Consider the following 18,947-nt stretch of genomic DNA (forward strand, 5'->3'; position numbering starts at 1 on the left):
GCACCATATTCATCGATGGAACTGTCAGTACAGGTTAATAGTTCTGATTGTAGAAGAGAATAATAAAGGTTTTTAACATCTGTGGAGAAGGCCTTTAAACCTTGATTTTCATGAGCTCTTACAAAATTTAGCACCTCCTCGGAACTTTTTGTCAGGAAAGGGTCATTGACGTCTTGCAAGTTTTTCTTGTAGGTACAACGCGACAGATTTCTGCCATGTGTCCCTCTCAGAAACTATCACCCTGAACGGTACACCTTCTTTGTGAGTCTTACTGCTAAAAATTACTTCACACAATTCCACTTTTTTTTCTTTTCTTTTCTTTCTTTTTTTTATGCTGCTCACCACACCTTGCAGATACATCTCTTTACACAATTGTTGTGCTTTTGCTCTGACCTTAGTACAAGAAATCTCATTTCTCTCATTAACAACTGCCTAAATATCGTTTATAGCTTTCTCATTGAACTCTTCATGCTAAAAACTGCGAAGCTGCCTTCTTTATCAGCTGGCAGCACACACAGATCATGCTGTAACAGGTTTGATTCGGCATGTTTCACAGGTAATTTCTGACGTGGAGGCTTACAGCTTTTCGAGTCGTCGACACCTTCAGATTTGATCCTCGTGGCCTTGTCCTCTGGAGCCAGTCTGGAGACCTGACGCACAATAGATAAAAGTTCAGGCTTTTTCTTCAGGGGTTGCAGCGCAAACTTTGGTCCAAGCCCCAAGACCTCCCGCACAGGTTCAGGGAGCCAGAATCATTCCGGTATATGTATGTTGCAAGTCGCATTCACGCGCACTTTGCTCACCCAGTCACATAGATGCCTCAGCTGAAGATTCCAGTGGAACTCCGTCATTTGGTCTGCCAGCCGCAGATGCTTTCAGACTTGCATTTCCGCTGTTTGTGGTTAATAAATGCTGCGCAGCTGCGTCCTCAAAAAGGCTCTAAAAAGTCGACCCTGTCAGAGCCATTCTGAGCGCTGGATTTTGAGAATCCTTGTGCTGTGTACTGAGGATGTACTTCTTCGAATAGACACCTAATGTACGATAGCTTCGGACGGCAAGCCTCACATTTAAGCAGTGCTGGTTATCCGAGCCATGTGCTTGTGTCAATCGCAGAAGGACTGCATAAGAAGGCACAGGAAAGCAGTTCGGAGCAGGTGCATGGTACAAGCACTGACATGAACAAAACAAAGCTTGCTGTCATCCCCTACATACACGAGTTCTCCCATAGATTAAAGAAGATTGCTGGAAGGAGTGGTATCAACGTTGTATTTTCAGCGCCTAATAAACATAAGGCCAGAAAGAAAGAAAGAACACAAGGCCCGAAAGAAAGGAACATAAAAACAAATACATTGATTGCATCGCGGGTGTAGTGTACCGCATTCCTATCGGGTGTGGACAATCCTACATTGGTCAAACAGGTAGATGCATAAATGAGCGGCTACGAGAACACAATAACAAAGTAAACAATGTGGCCACTGATGGCTTTCTTGCCGTCCATTGCCAGAGATGCAAATGCAAACCTAGATTTAAAGAAACAGTCATCATGAGTAGAAGCAGGTGTGAGATGACGCGCTTGATAGTAGAAGCTAGACACATATCAACGTACGGCGACGCATGTGTCAGTAAACCTTCCATTTCATTATCCTCAAGAGAGCTCGATGATCTGTGTTCGCGCTCAATGCGCACGTGTCTGTGAATATGCGAGTCAAAAAAGTGCTTGCGTGTGGTTCCCTGTTTATTTTTTTGTTCATTTTTACCGAAATTTAAACGTGTTGTATGACGTTTCGAGGGTGCATATATAGCGACAAGAACTTGAAATAAATCTATTGTTGAAAGTTAGCACTGTGTGTGTCAGATGTACCTTTCTGTTGTCCTTGTTCAGCTTGCACTACAACAAAATAAGGCATAATTCAGGCTTGACACTTCATCAAGCAACTGGAGGCTGACTCTAAGTGGCATTTTAAATGATTCAATGATTTATGCACTGTGCTGATTTATTGCAACATTCATTGGGTGAGTCCGTGGATAAACACATCAGTGGAGATAGAGGAAGGTTCTGTGGCGCTCTGGAAAGGCTGGTCCCCTGGGTCAGCACCCGTGATCATATTTGCAGCACCAGTGTCACATTGCCATGAAAATGTTGCACTTCGCAATATCAGCTCAACTTGACAATTTTTAGGTCATGCTCCTTTTGTTTGGTTTGGAGATTTTTGCGAACACACAAGCCTTCATTATTCCACTCAGTAAGTGCACAGACGAAATTAAGGTGCCTCGTCTGCAGACATCGGTCACCTCTTCATTTACGTTTATTTTCTTTTTCAAGCATCTTGGGTGCGCCTGCCACATACGACGGCAGGAACACTGCCCTTGCACACTTTTGCGTCACACAAAGAGCTTCGAAAGCGAAAGAATCTTCCAAATTCTGCAGAAAACTGAAAAGAATATGGTAATACACCTTAATGAATTTCATTTTTTTAAGAGTGAAGTTGAATTTAGGTGGAATTAAAAATTGGGAGTGCAGAGGACATTTTAGTGTGCAGAAATTAATTTGGAGTAGTAAATTAAGTTTACCTGCTGCATTGAGATTCATAGAGCAAGTGCTGGTGTGTGTGTGCATGTGTGTGCACGCATGCAACTGTTTCTTACAGAAGTGGGAATGTGCAGTTTTGCTGTGCACTCACACTGTTGTCATGTGACGTTTGTAGCAGGTGGTGTGCAACCTGGTGGGGGGCAGCCCTCGGCCAGCCCTGCGTATCCAGGGGGCACCATTTCTGCCTGCTCCCCGCCTTATCACAGTCGCCCAGCAGGGACCCCCAGCCACAGCCACGCCCATGCTGCTGGCCACACAGCCCACCGTTGTCCTCGGTCAGTAACCAACACCCTCGGTGGGACCTTACTTCAAGCAGCACCACTACGTTAAATAAGCCTAATGAGAACAAGGCTAACTGTATATTATTCGGGGCAAAATGCATACATGTGCATTAATATGTGGGGAGGCTGACTTGTCACTTATAAAGGTGCAATATAAAGAGCAACAAGCTCGGCACAGTCCTTTTTGTGAAGCCTGTCTGGGCTTCCTGTGCAGCATCCTGGTTTCTTTTGCAGAAAGGTTGAAAATTGAGTTGTTTGGTACATATTGAGAATTACAGTGCAAAATGACTGGATAAGAACACAGGGCACAGACTGATCACTTGCAGGTTAGCCTGTAGGGTCGGGTGCATGACAATGTTTCCTTTATGTGCTTCCAGTTGCCAACTGATTCAGCCTTGCCCTGCAGTTAACTAGCTTCCTAGTTAGCTCCAATGCAGTCAACAGCCAGTTATTTGGAGAGCCCCGTGGCACTGCCACTCGCCCTATAGAATTAAAGTAGAGTTGAATCTTGTTAATTCAAACACGCTTAATTCGAACTTCCTGTTTATTCGAACTGACACTGGGGTCCCGTCAAAGTTATGTGTAGTCCAATGGGCAAAAATGCCCAGTAATTCGCAAGCACAACCATTTACAACAGTTCATTTAACATACCGCACTCCGACAATGCTCTCAGCAGCACACCAAATCATGCGGCGGTGCCTCCAACCATCATTGCTCTGACCCCACCATACAGGAAAAGCTTAGGGGAGAGCCGTCAATGCCACGCGTGAAGGAAAAAAAAGAACTGTGGCAGAAATTTCACCCTCTTTTAAATACTGTAGCAAGGCCGCCATTTCTGCGTCGCGCCGTGATGCCCCGACACACTAGCGGCAAAACGCATCCCGTGGGTTGGATTGTTTCTGGGTCGATTTTTTACAGCTTGCTGCAGCAGCAAGCTGCAAACTGGTGTCATGCGGACCCACCCAACCACTCTCTTCGTACTCGTGTCTGGTTCGGTCGGACTGCTTGTTTCATGCTATCATCTGCGTGCGTCAGCTCTTGCTCGTGTTTGTTTTGGTTGGTTTCGTTTGGTCTCGTTCACGCTTGTTGTTTTACAGTGATGAGTCTAAACTAAGACATCCCAATGGAAAGGTTGTTTGCAACAGTGCGCCATATCCGATTCTGTACGACAAGAGAGGCCACGAATACAAGGATGCGAAGGCGACACCCAGTACTGCATTCTCCTTGTATTTTAACGCAATACCGTTTAGGAGCCCGTGTCACAGAAAATCTGCGCCGGCATCGGATGTCATTTCGGCAAAAAGATTTTTGAGCCACTTATACCCAGGCCATCCAGTGATGCAAGAAATTTACTGAACTAATTAAATTTCTCAAGCTAAAACACGTAGAAAAATCTTAAACTACGACATACATGCAACCTACAGACATGATAGCTCTCGGATTGTAATTGATCGTAAGAGAAAACAATTCTGTTGCACGAAAACTCAAAGAAACCACTTTTTCATTATTTCCACAATTCACAGACCGACCACGGCGTCTGCCATTTGTGCACGCCGGGGTGTCTTGGGGGCCACGGAGCGGTGGGCCCCCGGTTCCTTGCAATAGCTGGCGCTCGCCCCCCCGCTGCATCGCGGCCCACGCAAGAGGCTGTGTTTCTACCACAAAGTCCGCCTTCATGCATGGCATTCGCGGCCAGCGTTTCCCGGTAAACATTACGGCTTTGTACGCTCCAGTTGCCGGGAAGCATGAGACGCAGTCAGGGATCTTTGGATGCTATCGTGTTCCACTCTTAAAGGCGAAGCTTAAGGGTCCTCTAAATTTTTGAACGCAGCGACGCTGCAACAGACAGGAGTGCACCAACATGATTATGATCAGCGGGAACAACTTCGTCATCTTGATAAGACACGACTCACGTTATGAACACAGGATGAAGAACGTAAGCTTCATCAATACTTCTTTTTGGGCGGGTTGGTTCATCTGAAAACATATGGGTACTAGAGCAAACAGACGACCACATGAAGAGAGACACGTACACACAAGCGCTGACTAACAACTGGTTTTATTGGCAAGGATAGCACACCTTATGTATGCCAGAGTGTAACAAGGGAAATGAAGGAGAAAAACATGTCAAGGGTGATACCATGCCAACAACGCAAGCGCAATACAGCCAACCAAGTGTAACAAAACGCAAACAATTATTTTTCTTTTTCTTTGCAATCTGAATCCCTGAGAGCCGCATCCAGAAGATCAAATTCAGCATCAAAGAGAGTAAGAGAAGGGGTGCTGAAGCACTTGCTACCAAATTTTCTAATGTGGTAGGCTTCTAAACTAATTGCACTTTGCTAAAATCGTCGTTTCTTTCAACTAGGCCACACAATCCGTACACTTGCTAACGTGCGCAACTAAATGTGTGTATTTATCATCCAGTTTTTCCGTTTTTGAGCGTGTTCCCCCCAACAGTCATTGACACAGCGACCAGTTTCGCCGACGTAAAACACCCTGCATGACATGGGAAAGCAACATACCACTCCAATGGAACATTTACTAATGGCTGTTGGTGCGTCTTCTGGCATCCACGTTTTCTGGCGTTACAGATACGTGGATACAACTTTCCCAGCTTACTTGGGGCAGAGAAACAAATTGGCAAGCCGTGCCTACTACTTGCCACCTTCTTAAGATTGTGGGAAAGTTTACGGATGTAAGGGAACACCTCAGGCTTAGGTGCTTTCCGTTGATCCTCAGCTGTTGTACTTCCCGATCCACACTAGAATTTCTGAAGGAGGGTCTCTGAAACGGCAGTCAAGACTCAGACGACGAACCCTGCAGCCAAAAGACAGCTTACCTGATTATTAAAACTGGGCTTAATCTGATGTGGGCATGATTTTTAGAGCTAATTCCATACACAACACCGCTATTCCTCTCTTGTCTTGGAGTATGCTGAGTGAAAGGGCAGCGACAATCAGTGCCATCCATCAAGCTGGCGAAAAAGCAAATCTGCTTCCCTACCGCCCTTCCTCGCAACTGTGCTCCCCTCATGCTCCTTCTCAGCTCCCTCGCAACTCACTCACCTTTGACGCTCACCACGCGCGCACCTCCCCGCCTGCCTGGCGCCAGCTTAGCCCGCTCCCTGAAGTTTCATTTTCCACCATTATCGGGAAGCGAGCGTTGGCCGGCATGGGTAGTTTCGTGGTCCTGGCTCACTGTGTACTTGCGCTCCGCAGTATTTCATGACTCATACCATTCGTGCATTGTGCTATGGTGCATGAATACTTAATTAATCCGAACAAATTTTTGGGCCCCTTCAAGTTCGAATTATCGAGATTCGACTGTATAAGGACAACCGAAATTTTGAACAGCTTACAATGTGTCGTGTGATAATATAGACCCCGATGCACGACTGTGTGCTAATTTAGCCAGTCGAGCAGAAAGAGCTGTATTTTTGTTTTCAGATGTTGCCGGCATGGTCATCGATCATGTTGCTGGCACTTCGCAAAATTAATACTAAGGAAGCCTAGTCGAACTAGTAGTCGCTGATGAAAATCCAGTGCATGCATTGACTGTACTTTCGTCTATCTGTAGCGACAGCATGACAGTGGACCTTTCCAGAGATGTGCGTACATCGTCAGCTGCAGCCGCCACGCCAGTCAGAGACTCGCCCGTTCACCTTGCCTGTAGCATGCGAGCAGCACATATCCCAGCACTCCCGCCATGTCTTGCAAATAACCACCAACAGTGCAGCTGCCACTGATGGTGCATTTCTGGAATGGTCCATCATCGAGATATTGGCCGCAATTATGAAGCGACGCCTTGTGCTTGTGTCTATGCCACTTTTATCATCCACTGTTCATGGCCAGCTGATCCCATTGATAACGCATGCAGAGCATCGCTCTGATTACTGACGAAGCATGAAAAGGAATGGCATAAAAGGCATTGCAAGAAAATTGCAGCTGCGGAATGTCTAGGCCAGTGGCAAGTACATGTGCACAGCAAGATGCATCCACAAACTTGGGCTGTATTCATGAACTATTGCTTTTGAAACACACTGTCATTTTCGCTATATTTGTTGTGACTAGCGCCAAACATGTCAATGGGCAGCAGCATTTCTGCACGTTGATAAATGCTTAGCACTGTGCCAAGAACGACATGTCGCTCGCAGACACCAATGCATCTTGTGTCATGCAAAATACAGCGTGCTTGGAATTGTGCCAAGAATGCTGTCACTCATTGTCACGCAGAATTGAAGGTATCTTCGGAAGCAACAATGCGAGAATATGGCATACCTTTTTTGGCCACTTGTGGAATAAAGTCACTTATTTTTTGGCAAATACGGTATTTCAGACTTTCAATTATTCCAACATTTCGGTGGTTGCATATCAAGTCCAAATTATCGATAGGTGACTAGGAGAGCTCCTAGAGTCCAAGAAAGGCATTGATCCCGCATTTTCTTTTTTTTTAACAGCAAATTTTTCTTACTCAGAAACCTGTATGGACTTCCTTTATAGCATCATGTTTTGGTTAGGCGGATGATAGTTTTCCTTTTACGGTCGCCGATTGATAATTCATACTCGACAGGGACCCCCAAATAGTCCAAATAATCAGAAGTCTGAAGTACTCTATTAGCCCGAAAATAAGTGATTTTGTTTCACAAGTTTTTATTGACCGACAATTACAATACTCCCTAATGCGAAATCTGAGTGCAGTTCTAAATGTGTTTTCATTTCGCGACTTATTAAATGGTGCGGACAATCTTTCTCGTGCGGCATGTTGCAAATGGAGCAAAGCATACCTAAACAAGGAACACTCATGCACAATGATAGCGGCGAGCAGAGTTGGCGATCGTTGAATATTTGATCTGCAGGTGAAGCGTATCAGCTTCTACACATGACTCATCGAAGGCTCCAGAGTAATCACTGGTGCTCACATGACTTCCAGAAAGTTCTACACAATTCACGTCATGCATACAATCAGCTCACAAAAAGCTTTGGTGACCACAGCCAATGGCTAGAACTATTGATAACATTTGAGATACTTCTGATATATACAGGCACATCGTTCATTGAGGGATAACATTTAACATTTGTTAACCGATGAAAAGCAGTGATTGAAGAAAGATAAACAAGTGAACAGATGACGGGTGGTACTCTGGCGCCATCTCATAGTGATTGTCACAGAACATGTCGTGCGCGGCACCAAGGAGCACTACGCTTTTCTCTTTCATCCTTCACTGTTGTGCCTGTTCACTAGGTTATGCCACTGCTGCTGCTCGCCACAGGAATGAGCTATTGGGAGCTGTGCTCTAAAAGTTGTGCCGTATTCTCAATTTTGTCACTTTCAGGGAAGCCTTTAATTTCGCACGACTACTGCATGACGCATCGGTACTTACAGGTACAATCACAAGACATGTTAGCACCTATGAGCGAAAGTATTCTTGGCGCAGTATCAAGAAAGCTATCTTTTGCAAACCAGCGAATACATGTTGGCATCTCGCGCTTTTCTTGCGTCGGCATCTTTTAAAGAAAATTTCCTGCACAGTGCTATAGGATATAAAATCAAAACTGCCTTCCTAATGATCTTATGCGTTACTGCATAACCTGGATGTATTGCGACGGAGCTGACTTTAAAGAAAACATGTGGCAAAGCTTTCTTTGGGAAACCGGCTGCCATTGTGCAACAGTTTTTCTAGCTAAAAAATCGGGTGCGTGTAAAATTTTTACTTTGTTTGAGAGCTTTAATGTTATTCTTACATTAGTTTTCTCTTTTGGACAGATGGAAAGTAAATGCGTATTTGATTGGGGAGCATGTTCATATAGGGCAAATACCACCAAATGAATTGGTGTTATGTTCTGACATTCTTTCTTCATCCTGTTTAATTCGACCCACTGGATAATTCACTCAATTTCGCCCATCCCGTCAGGGTCGAATTAACAGAGGTCGACCGTATAATAGACAGCCAAAAAATATTTTTCTATCTTTGCCACAGTAGTGTCTGAGACAGCACTACCGTAGTGAAGCGATGGTTGGATGATTTCTTTTTTTTTAGGTCATCAGCCTTAGTGAAGAAGAGTCACCTAATTTGTATTTCAAAAGACCTAATTTTTTACAGGCTGTAAGCTTATGTAGTTAAACCTCAATAGAACAAAGTCATTAAAATCGGCAGTTTGCTTCGTTATAACGAATTTTCGTAATGTTGATTTTTATTTTGATGAGTCTTTATAGAATAGAAATTGAGCTAGTTGGGTAACGCTAAGCATGGTCTTAAATATTGCAATCTTGATGGCACACAAGAACAAAGAAAAAGGAGACACACACATTACGCTTCAACTTTCAAATGAAGTTTATTGTAAGAAAACAAAAAGCTTTAGTGCACAAAATATGGAACCAAGCAGACAGCCAGCAATGACATATACGTTATCATGGGGTGTGCATGAAATCCATCTCTTCTTTCAACAATTATACAGATGTCTGGCTTATGCACGTGTCACCAGTACAATGTATGTAATAAGCGTCTGCTGGTATCCCTTGTGATCGTGTCACGATGCCTCTGCAACATGGTGGTTAACTTTGGTACACATCTGCATGTGGTGCAATGCTGAACCAGGCGTGCCAGTTTGGCCATATAACACCTGCCGCATGTAATCGATATTCTGTGTACAATGCAAAGTTTGCATGTTATAAACTTCTTGACTTGTTCATCTTGGGATCAAATTCCAGCCATAGCGGCTGCATTTCAATGCAGGTGAAATGCAAAAATGGCCACGTACCATGGTGGTCAGAATTAATCCAGAGTCCCCCACTAATGGGTGTGCCTCACACTCATGTCATGGTTTTTGCACGTCATATCCTAGAATTTAATTTTAATTAAACTTCAACACACTGGTTATGGGCAGCAAGATACATAATAACCCAGTTTATGATTTCAGAGAGTCAACTTATTTCCTTTATTTTGAATATTAACTTCGAATAAAGAAATGCTTTAAAGAAGTCTAGCTGAGTTACATCAATCTGGCTGCCTTAATCAAGCTCCTTAGGTCAAATTTGAGGGTTTTTAAGGCTGTCATTTTTTTATCTCTTCCTCGGCTAATCAGAACTGGCTATCACTCGTGCCAGCACAAGAACTTCAGTCCTTTTACAATGATAGCTGTGCAGTAGTTGTGGATAGTGTCCCCATATATTGTCATTGTGGCTGGTAGGCAGTAACGATCATCACCTTGCTATTGCAGCAGCAGTAAAATATAAAAGTTCTGAAACAGAAAGCATTGCAACCAGTCTCAAACCCTGCAGCTTATATATTCAAAATTAATACTCCAAACCATAATACAGTTGACTTCCGACTTCCATTAATTCGACCCTGACGGGGCCTATAAAATTGGTCCAATTATCTGGCAGGTTGAATTAAACAAAATGCAGAAATGATGTCAAAACGAACACCGCTGATTTATTTGGCAATATTTGCTCGAATCTAACATGCCGCCAATTCAAATGCACGTCCAAAGTAGACCAAAGTAGTAAACTAACTGATGAATGACATTAAATCTCCTAAACTAAATAGGAATCTAACTTACACATGATATATTAACAAGGAGTATTGTTGCACAATGGTGGCCTGTTTGCTAAAGTCAGCTTTGCCCCAGATTTTTTTTGTAAAGTCAGCTTCGCCGGAATACGCAAGTTTTATGCGGCAAAGCATGAGAACGTTACGAACTTGGTTTTGTGTTTGTGTCCGACTGCACCGTGGAGGCAATTGGTCGCCCAATTTTCTATTAAAAAAAATGCGCGTAAATATCAGGTAAATATCATAATCGAACAATTCTGAGTTATGGTTATTGCTTGAAAATCTTCTTAGGGCAGGCCAAAAATAGGAACTCTCAACAAGGGATGACGTGCGCTCACTGTTGCACTCGCTGTACCCTAAGCACCGCCGAGATGGATGCTGCCACTAAAGGGGCCGCCGCTATGGGCGTCACCATAGGGGTCAGGCATGTGCGTCCTTACAGATCATTTTATTTTATTTATTTATTTATTGAGTACCTGCATCGCCTTAGAAGGCATTACAGCAGGGGGTACATACATATCTACATCAATTGACAATAATTTCAACACACAAAGTGCAGTAAAACTTTTCTTTACATTGTATACCAACAATATTTGACGGGAGAGCATTCCACTCCCTCGTGGTCCTATAAAAAAAATTCATAACGCAAGGTGTCAGCTTTAAAAGGCAAGTCATGGAGTTTCAAGGCATGGTCTTTTCTACGTGAAATATACGATTGTAATGTAATATATTTGTTCCTGTCAATGCCTATGTTAGAATAGTAAATACTGTGAAAAAATTTGAGTCTGAGGCACTTTCTTGCCAATGAAGTCTGTGCTGGCCTTCGGTAATGCTGAGGTTTTTGTCGTGATTCCCAAGAACGAATTGAACCACCATATTCTCAATTTTTTCAAGTAAATTTACTAACTGACACGTATAAGGATCCCAGCAGATACAAGCGTACTCAAGTACCGAACGTACATGAGTAAAATACAGCCATTCTTTCAATTTACTAGGTAATTGACCAAAATTTCGACGTAGGAAGCCCAACTTTCGTGCCGCCTTCCTTCTTACCTTCTGTACATGCCTGTTCTACCTTAAATCTGAGGTAAACCGAACTCCCAAGTATTTACATTTGTGGGGGTTCCACTCTGCGTGCGGCTAGGGCTGAAGGCGAGCTCCGGATCTAGCCCCATGCAGTCGCTTTGTGTTACTCCCCAACCCGTAGCGCGGGAATCGCGGCTACATCAGGTTCGAACGAATAAGGCAACCAGCGGCGTCAACTGTAAGAACGTTTATTGCTACCGGCAGTAAAGAACACTGGCAGAGGGACGTCCTCTCTGTAATAGTAATAAATAGGCTGGCCTCGTTGCCCGGGATAGTCGGACAACGTGGTCACTCACGGGTTGCGGCAGGTACTCCAGTCCGGCAGGTTAGGGGTCCGGCCTCAGAGAGCGAGGGTCTCCCTCGGTCGTGCTGTTTTGTACCCTTTTACCTGGGCGAGGGGAATCCTCGCCCTCGCCCGTCAGCTACCTGCCCGCGAGTCGGGGAGGAAGGGCGCACGCGCGTCGCGAGAGCGAGGGAGAATCGAGAGAAGGCATAGTGCGCCTCTCCCCTGTCTATGCCGGCTCTCGACAAGACGGCGCGGGGGAAGATGGGCGCGTGTGCTCCCCACACATTCCATAACCCTGCTTAGAGTAACGCTATTTAATTTATACTCTTATGTCTTTTATGAATATTTCCTTGTTAAGGTGATGTTTAAACATTTTGAAACGTTAGGTGACATTTCCCATTTCGCACACCAAGTTTAAAGTTTATCTAAATCACTCTGAAGTGCATAAAAATCACAATCACTATCAATAACCCTATATACTATGCAGTCGTCTGCAAACATGCTGAAAGATGACGTAATACCACTAGTGATATCATTTATATATAATAAAAATAAGAGGGGCCCCAAGCAGAGCCTTGGAGTACTCCAGAGGTCACTGCAGCAAGATAAAAGGAGATGCCATTGAGAACCACAGACTCTTGTCTATGTGAAAGATATTCAGATATTCATGCAATTACCTTTTTGTGCAACTTGTAGGCGGGTAATTTGCTAATAAGTAGGTCATGAGCTACAATGTCAAATGCTTTACGAAAATCTAGAAAGATGCAATCAATTGTCTGCCTTTTGTCTATTGCTTGGGCCAAATCATGAGTGAATTCTACAAGCTGCATAGTACAAGAAAAACTCTGCCGAAATCCATGTTGGTTTGCATTTAATAGATTATGTTTAACTAGATGTCACATAATTCAACTATATATTATAACGTGTTCCATTATGTTACATGTAATACTAGTCAAAACATGTTCGAACTTTAGCAAAGGCCAATTTTAGGATTGAAATAACGAAAGTTTAGGCCCATAGAAATACATGAGCACTGGCCAGGACCTTCAGCCAGGATCAAATTAACTGAAAAACCGCATTCGTCGGAGTCAAGTCAACTAAAATGTATGGCACTAGAATGCACATGGTGCGCACGTCACTGTGAGCTTGCTTCTTCCGTTTCGGCTCATTCTCACTTGCTTTCACTCGCACTCAAAGCATGCAGTGCACATGGCACTGTATCACACCAGCTGGCTTCTTTGTCCTCATCTTTTTTGAGCACTGCTTTGTGATCGCCACGCAACTTTACCAACCTGCCCAACTTGCCGCACTTGTCATAATGTGAGCACTAAAGGCATATTCATTTTGGCAATTGACGACAACCAGAATTGGCATCCAAGGAGCAACTCACAATTGCATTTGTTGATGCTAGCGAGTGTGACCTGCCAGTCACCACCTTGGAATTCTTGGGATCGCAACAGAAGCCCACATCAGAAGGTTTTAAAGATGAAATTGGAATGTATTCAGCAAATCTCAGTATGCTTCATATGCTCAAAGTATAGGTGCACTGACTCAGTTACAGGCACGTTAGGGGATTCTGATGTAGCGCAACTAGAAGAGAAGACAGAAGTGCCGACTGAAATTGTTCTTTTTGAAATATTGCAAGGAAAGGCTAATACACAAAAAAGTTCACAAGCATCGGCACGATGCTTGTGAACAATCCGTGCTCTCCTCGTGCGTCTAATGTGTGCTTGTACTGATATTCTTTTTTAAGTTATTTTCCTTTCCTGAGACTTTATATCTACGAAATAGCTTGCTGGATGACTGTGCAGAAAAACAATGTATGTAATTTTGAACTCTGCCCAGGTAAGTATTTCGATAAATGTGCTTTCACTTGTTATTTGACCGTCATGAAATGTGTGTGTATTTATGTAAATTCCGTTCATTGTACCCTCCCTGTAACGGCCCTCAACCGAGGGTTAACAGTATGACTAAGTAAATTCAGGGTGTCTACCAACCGGCAAAACCGGGAATTCTCACGAATATTGAGTAGTCTGGAGCAACTCAGGGAAAACTCAGGGAATTTGTCTCTATCAGGGAAAATTAGCTGTAATTTTATTGAAAGGGTCGAAAGTTGTGGTAATGCTGGCTCGAGTAACAGACAGGATTCGATCGTAATGAATAATCTTTGACCTCCTGTCATCGGCTGGAGGAGCTGCCAGTTTACTGTCAACGACCGACTTTCCGGATACCCGATAAGTTGAACTGCTTCGCGGCACCACCACATACCCCATGGAGTCAATATATCAGAACATCTCGAATTTCGGACGCAAGAACTCTTTGCCATCCGATTTTCCGGAGGTTTTGACAGGACTGCAGATGCGAAACGGCATTAATCAAAGCCACCACCGCAACCATTTTGATTACCTTGCTGCCTCGAACCGGCACTCTCGCACGCAGATCCGCTGGCAGCCATAGCCACCACTGCGGCAACGCTAGGCCTAGCTGCTTCGACGTTCGGTATGAAGCTTTTTGCCGTTGTGTGCCATGTTATTTATTGAAAGAATTCACTGCTATCAGCAATGAAACGGACTCTGCCATTGTGGTCCTCGCGATTGGCTTAGAAGTTTGGAAAGCACAGTGCATTGCATAATGCCGGTTCCCGAAAGTCAGCTACGTCTCCGTACAGAAATGTTACTTGGTGAAGCATACGCAAAAGTATTGCAGTGAAGCATAACAAGCGTGGAAAAGGAGCTATTGCCACAGGACACAGTATGTATTCCTTAATTATACACGCATACACCCGGTATTTCCTGTCACAGTACGAGCACTGATGTGCCTAATACGTGTACCGACAGACCTTCAGAGCGTTTTTGAATGTGCTTGTGGCGGTTTGAGCTCTTAAGGGCAGTAAATGACATGCATTTATTTTTTCCACCTGACTGATTTTTCTGATGTTTTGGCGGGCCCTAGGGAGTTTGAAATATCGGACGTGAACTGTGCAACTGACCAAGGAGATGCTTCAAATGGTCCGTGAGGCGAATGAGTGGCGGAAGTAAGGCAAGAACAGAAAGGACCTACGCATTGAATGAACGGGAAAGGAAGCGTGCTGCCGCCATTTTGAAGGAGCTTGAGCTCAAAAAACGAAGTATTGGATGATGCCGAGACGCAGGTGTCCCTCATCCAAATCAATAAAACTCTTTAAAGCAGTGAAACACAATACTGAGGTGTCGCGCACGTGCTGAGAGTATGTCACAACAGTTGAGGTTGACTTACGAGCTGTTGAGAGAGAATCCCAATTGTGACAAAGTTCGGGCCTCAGGCCACTGAGCTTGCTATCAGTTGATAGAAACAGCTCATATTGAAAAATATTTGCTTCTGTATGTATCTCCTTTTTATTCATATTTGCGAATGTCCAACTCGATTTGCATTTTTTTGGAAGACATTTTATTTGCTGTGCATTTTACTGACCCCTCCCTTCTATTCTCTTTTTGAATAACATAAACACTACTTCTTAGTATTCAAATTGGATCGTCATTCTTTTTAAAAAATTTTTTTATATGCTTACTAGAGAGTGACAGCATCTGGCAATATGGTTTCAGCCCGCCTTGACATAAAACATAGTTCTGCATCACTCAGGGAATTTTACAAAGGCACTCAGGGAATTTGGAAATTTCAACTTGGTAGACAACCTGAAATTGATAAATAGTCGTACCCAACTTTATCGAACCCGTTTAAATTGAATTATTCCATATATCAAACAATTTCTGAACATTGTATAGTTACAATGAGTATGTATAGCAGAAATTATGCTTGCATCGACCAAAAATTGCAGCGACTTCCGATATATCGAACTTCAAGCGGCGAAAAATGCCCCCAGAAGTTGGCTTTCCCTCGCGGTGGCGGGGAAACCCGGTGGCGTGGCTCCATCCAAACGCTCTCCCTATTGTGAGCGCGCTGCCTTGGGTGAGCCCTCGACACCCCCCTGCAAAAGATGAACCTGGCCCGCCCGCAGTGCTTGCTCAGACAGCCAATCAGAGGCTCTTGTGCCCTCATCGTGCAAGATGGCACGATTGCGAGTTGTCTCACTGCTTTTCTGGCTCATTGTGTTTGCATCTTGTGGGTCTTCTCCCACAGTGTTGCCATGATGAAGTGGCAATTCACCCTTCGTCATGAAGCTCGAAATCATAAATCAGTTGAACGTGGTGAGAAGTCGGATGTCCCCGCAGTGTGCAAGATTCTGAGGAGCACTCTCAGCACGATCTTGAAGAATAAGGGGGAGATTAGGGCTAAAGCGGCCAAACTCGCGACCCGGTGCCCATGGTGCCCAACGCATACACACAGCCATGTACAAGTGGTTCATCTGAAATTGCTTCAGACGTGCCGGCTTCCTCGTCAAATGATCGGGCTTCTAATGAACTCTGTGATAGTACCCACGCAGACCATATGGCAAAGGATGTCCTGTGACCTAGCGTAACTTTCAGAAGCCCACATGTGATTCACAAACACACTGATGTGGGTATCAATTAATGGGAATTGTAAAAGCTATGCGATGGTGCACACATAGAGAACGTCAAACCACTTGGGAAAGGCTGTCACGTGACCTCACATATATTTCGCTAGCCCATGCGTGATTCCCAACCATATTGACATGGATATCAAACGGTTGCACTTCAAACAAGTTCTGCAATGGTACACACGTCACATACTTCAGACCACATGAAAAAGAGTCGCATGACAACGCGTAATTTTAGCCAGCCTTTGGGTAATTCCCAACCATGCAAACATGGATATCAAATGAACGAAAATTGCAAAAGCTATGCGACGGTACACACTTAGCGAATGTCAAATCATATAGGAAAGGGTGTCACATGACCTTACTATCATTCTTCAGGCTCACGGGTCATTCCCAAACCTGCCAACATGGATATCAAATGAACAGGAATTGAAGAAGCTGTGTCCCAGTACCCATGAAGCGAATGTATCATGTATGTATCATGAATGTATCAAAAGGGTATCATGTGACCTCACATAATTTTCGCAGGCCCATGGGTGCTTCCCAACCATATTGACACGGATATCATACTGACATGTGTACATGTTTATCTTTATCGGGTTACCGTATTTCACCGCCTAACAAATGCTATCGCACAGCGCAGGATGCGCCTGCATCTATCGGAAGTTTCTTGAAAGTTATCGATGGTTCTATCCACTGTGTGTTGTCACCGAACCTTGTGTAATCGTGCGGCACAAATGGTGTAGAACTTTCTGGAAGATACGCAGGTCCCAACTATTACTCACGAACCTTCGATGACTGATGTATAAGGAGCCAATGCCCTTGACCCACTGATCAGAGTTTCAACGATCGCCGACTGTTCGCCGCTGTCGCCGTTATTTGAGTGTAGCCTGTTCTTGAGGGCACAAGTTCGCCCAATAAAACATTAGTTTTGTCATTCCCAGTTCTGCTGCTTTCTTCACCATCACTACTACGTGACATCTGGTGGAGGTGCTAATGCGTTCATGTACCGAATGCCCCGCAAAGCCACGATCCAAGCCCAAAGCCCAAGGACAAGGCCAACATCACCCAAGACCAGCGAGCTAGCCGCAGACTGCAAGGACTACCCCCAGAGCACGGACTTCTGCGTGATACAACCAGGAAGACTGTGGCCAGCTCAACAACCACAATGACAGCCCCAGCGTCACCAATTGTGCTTCAACAACCAAGAGAGCCCCCTACCTTCCGTAGAGCTATGTCGGAGGATCCGGAAACCTGGCTCGAAACCTTCGAAAGGATCACAATCTTCAAGAACTGGACCTCTGAAGATAAGCTACGACGTGTACTTCTCCTTGGAAGATGCTGCGAGGACTTGGTTCGGGAACCGGGAGTTCACCCTTACAACGTGGGGCCTGTTCCACAGTAACTTCCTGAGGACGTTCATGAGTGTTGTCCGAAAAGAAAGGACCGAAGTTCTGCTGGAAAACCGAGGGCAACTATTAAATGAGACCAGCGCCATTTTCATGGCAGAGATGACCCGTCTTTTCCGGCATGCCGACCCGGAAATGTCCGAAGGGAAAAAGTGCGCTTCTTGATGCAAGGCATAAAGCAAGAACTTTTTGCCAGACTTATCTGCAACCCACCAAAGTCCGTAGCTGAGTTCGTGACAGAGGCAACGACGATTGAGCAAACATTGAAAATGCGCACTAGGCAATATAACTGCCGAGTGCTCACGCCTCTGTGTGCCATCCAAGCACGGCTCCAGTGACCTCCAAGAGACCATCAGGGCCATTGTGCGCGAAGAACACAATGGCCCTTTACTTTTACTTCCTCTAAATGATCAAGTTTGGTCATCTTTCCAACAGACCAGCGCAACCGAAAGGTCGCACCAGACATCTGTCCGAAGACGGGTAATTACTGCACACTGACTAAACTTGAAAAAGTGGATTTAATTTCATTTTCTTGTAACCGAGTCAAGATCTTCAGGGAAAATGTTCACAATTCGATAGCATCATTAATGTGTGAAGAGCAACTACCAAAGTTGGAATTTGCAAGTATTGGAGTCTTCCTGTACGTGTGTGAGAAAATAAAATAAAATTGGGGCAAGCTTTACCAATTCCATTCTTCTGTCAGTACCACATCGCCTTCAAGATAAATTCCTCTTGCCATGATATCCACATTAATCAGTTCAGCAGTCAGCCACCTTCAATACAGAGTTACGTGAAGTCACTTGATGTGCTTTTCACCTCTGTCTCTGTGGTGTTGTGTGGTAACAGTCGCACTTGCTGTTCGATTCCCGTTCGTTCTGTGTGCATGTCAGTATGTTTGTGGATCACCCAATGACTGGGGATTCCCGTGAGTCATGGGTTCATGTGACACTCCTTTTCACGTGGTCTGACATGCTCTTCGTGGGTACCGTTGCAGAGCTTCATCAAAGCCAGTTCATATGATATCCATGTCAATATGGTTGGAAAGCACCCATGGGCCTGCAAAAGTTGTGAGGTCATGCCGCGTGGTCGCGTGGTCTGATGTTCACTTCGTGGGTACTGCCGCATAGCTTCTTCGATTCCCGTTCATTTGATATTAATGTCAGCATGGTTGGGAATTACCCATGGGCTTGCGAAAGTTACATGATGTTACGTGACTCTTTTTCACATGATGTGAAGTACGCGATGTGC

At 44.5% G+C, this 18,947-nt stretch overlaps 1 protein-coding gene across 1 annotated transcript in view; it reads left to right on the top strand.

The window, feature by feature from the left end:
- The window catches only part of LOC142583441 (nuclear factor related to kappa-B-binding protein), a 588,296-nt gene that overhangs the window by 449,733 nt on the left and 119,616 nt on the right, over nt 1-18,947 (top strand). The window contains exon 19 of the mRNA XM_075693910.1: nt 2,706-2,865. Within this exon, the coding sequence (XP_075550025.1) occupies nt 2,706-2,865 (160 nt within the window). The remainder of the gene's footprint in view (nt 1-2,705; nt 2,866-18,947) is intronic.

Source organism: Dermacentor variabilis, chromosome 5 (genome assembly GCF_050947875.1).
Source record: "Dermacentor variabilis isolate Ectoservices chromosome 5, ASM5094787v1, whole genome shotgun sequence".
Lineage (NCBI taxonomy): Eukaryota > Metazoa > Arthropoda > Arachnida > Ixodida > Ixodidae > Dermacentor > Dermacentor variabilis.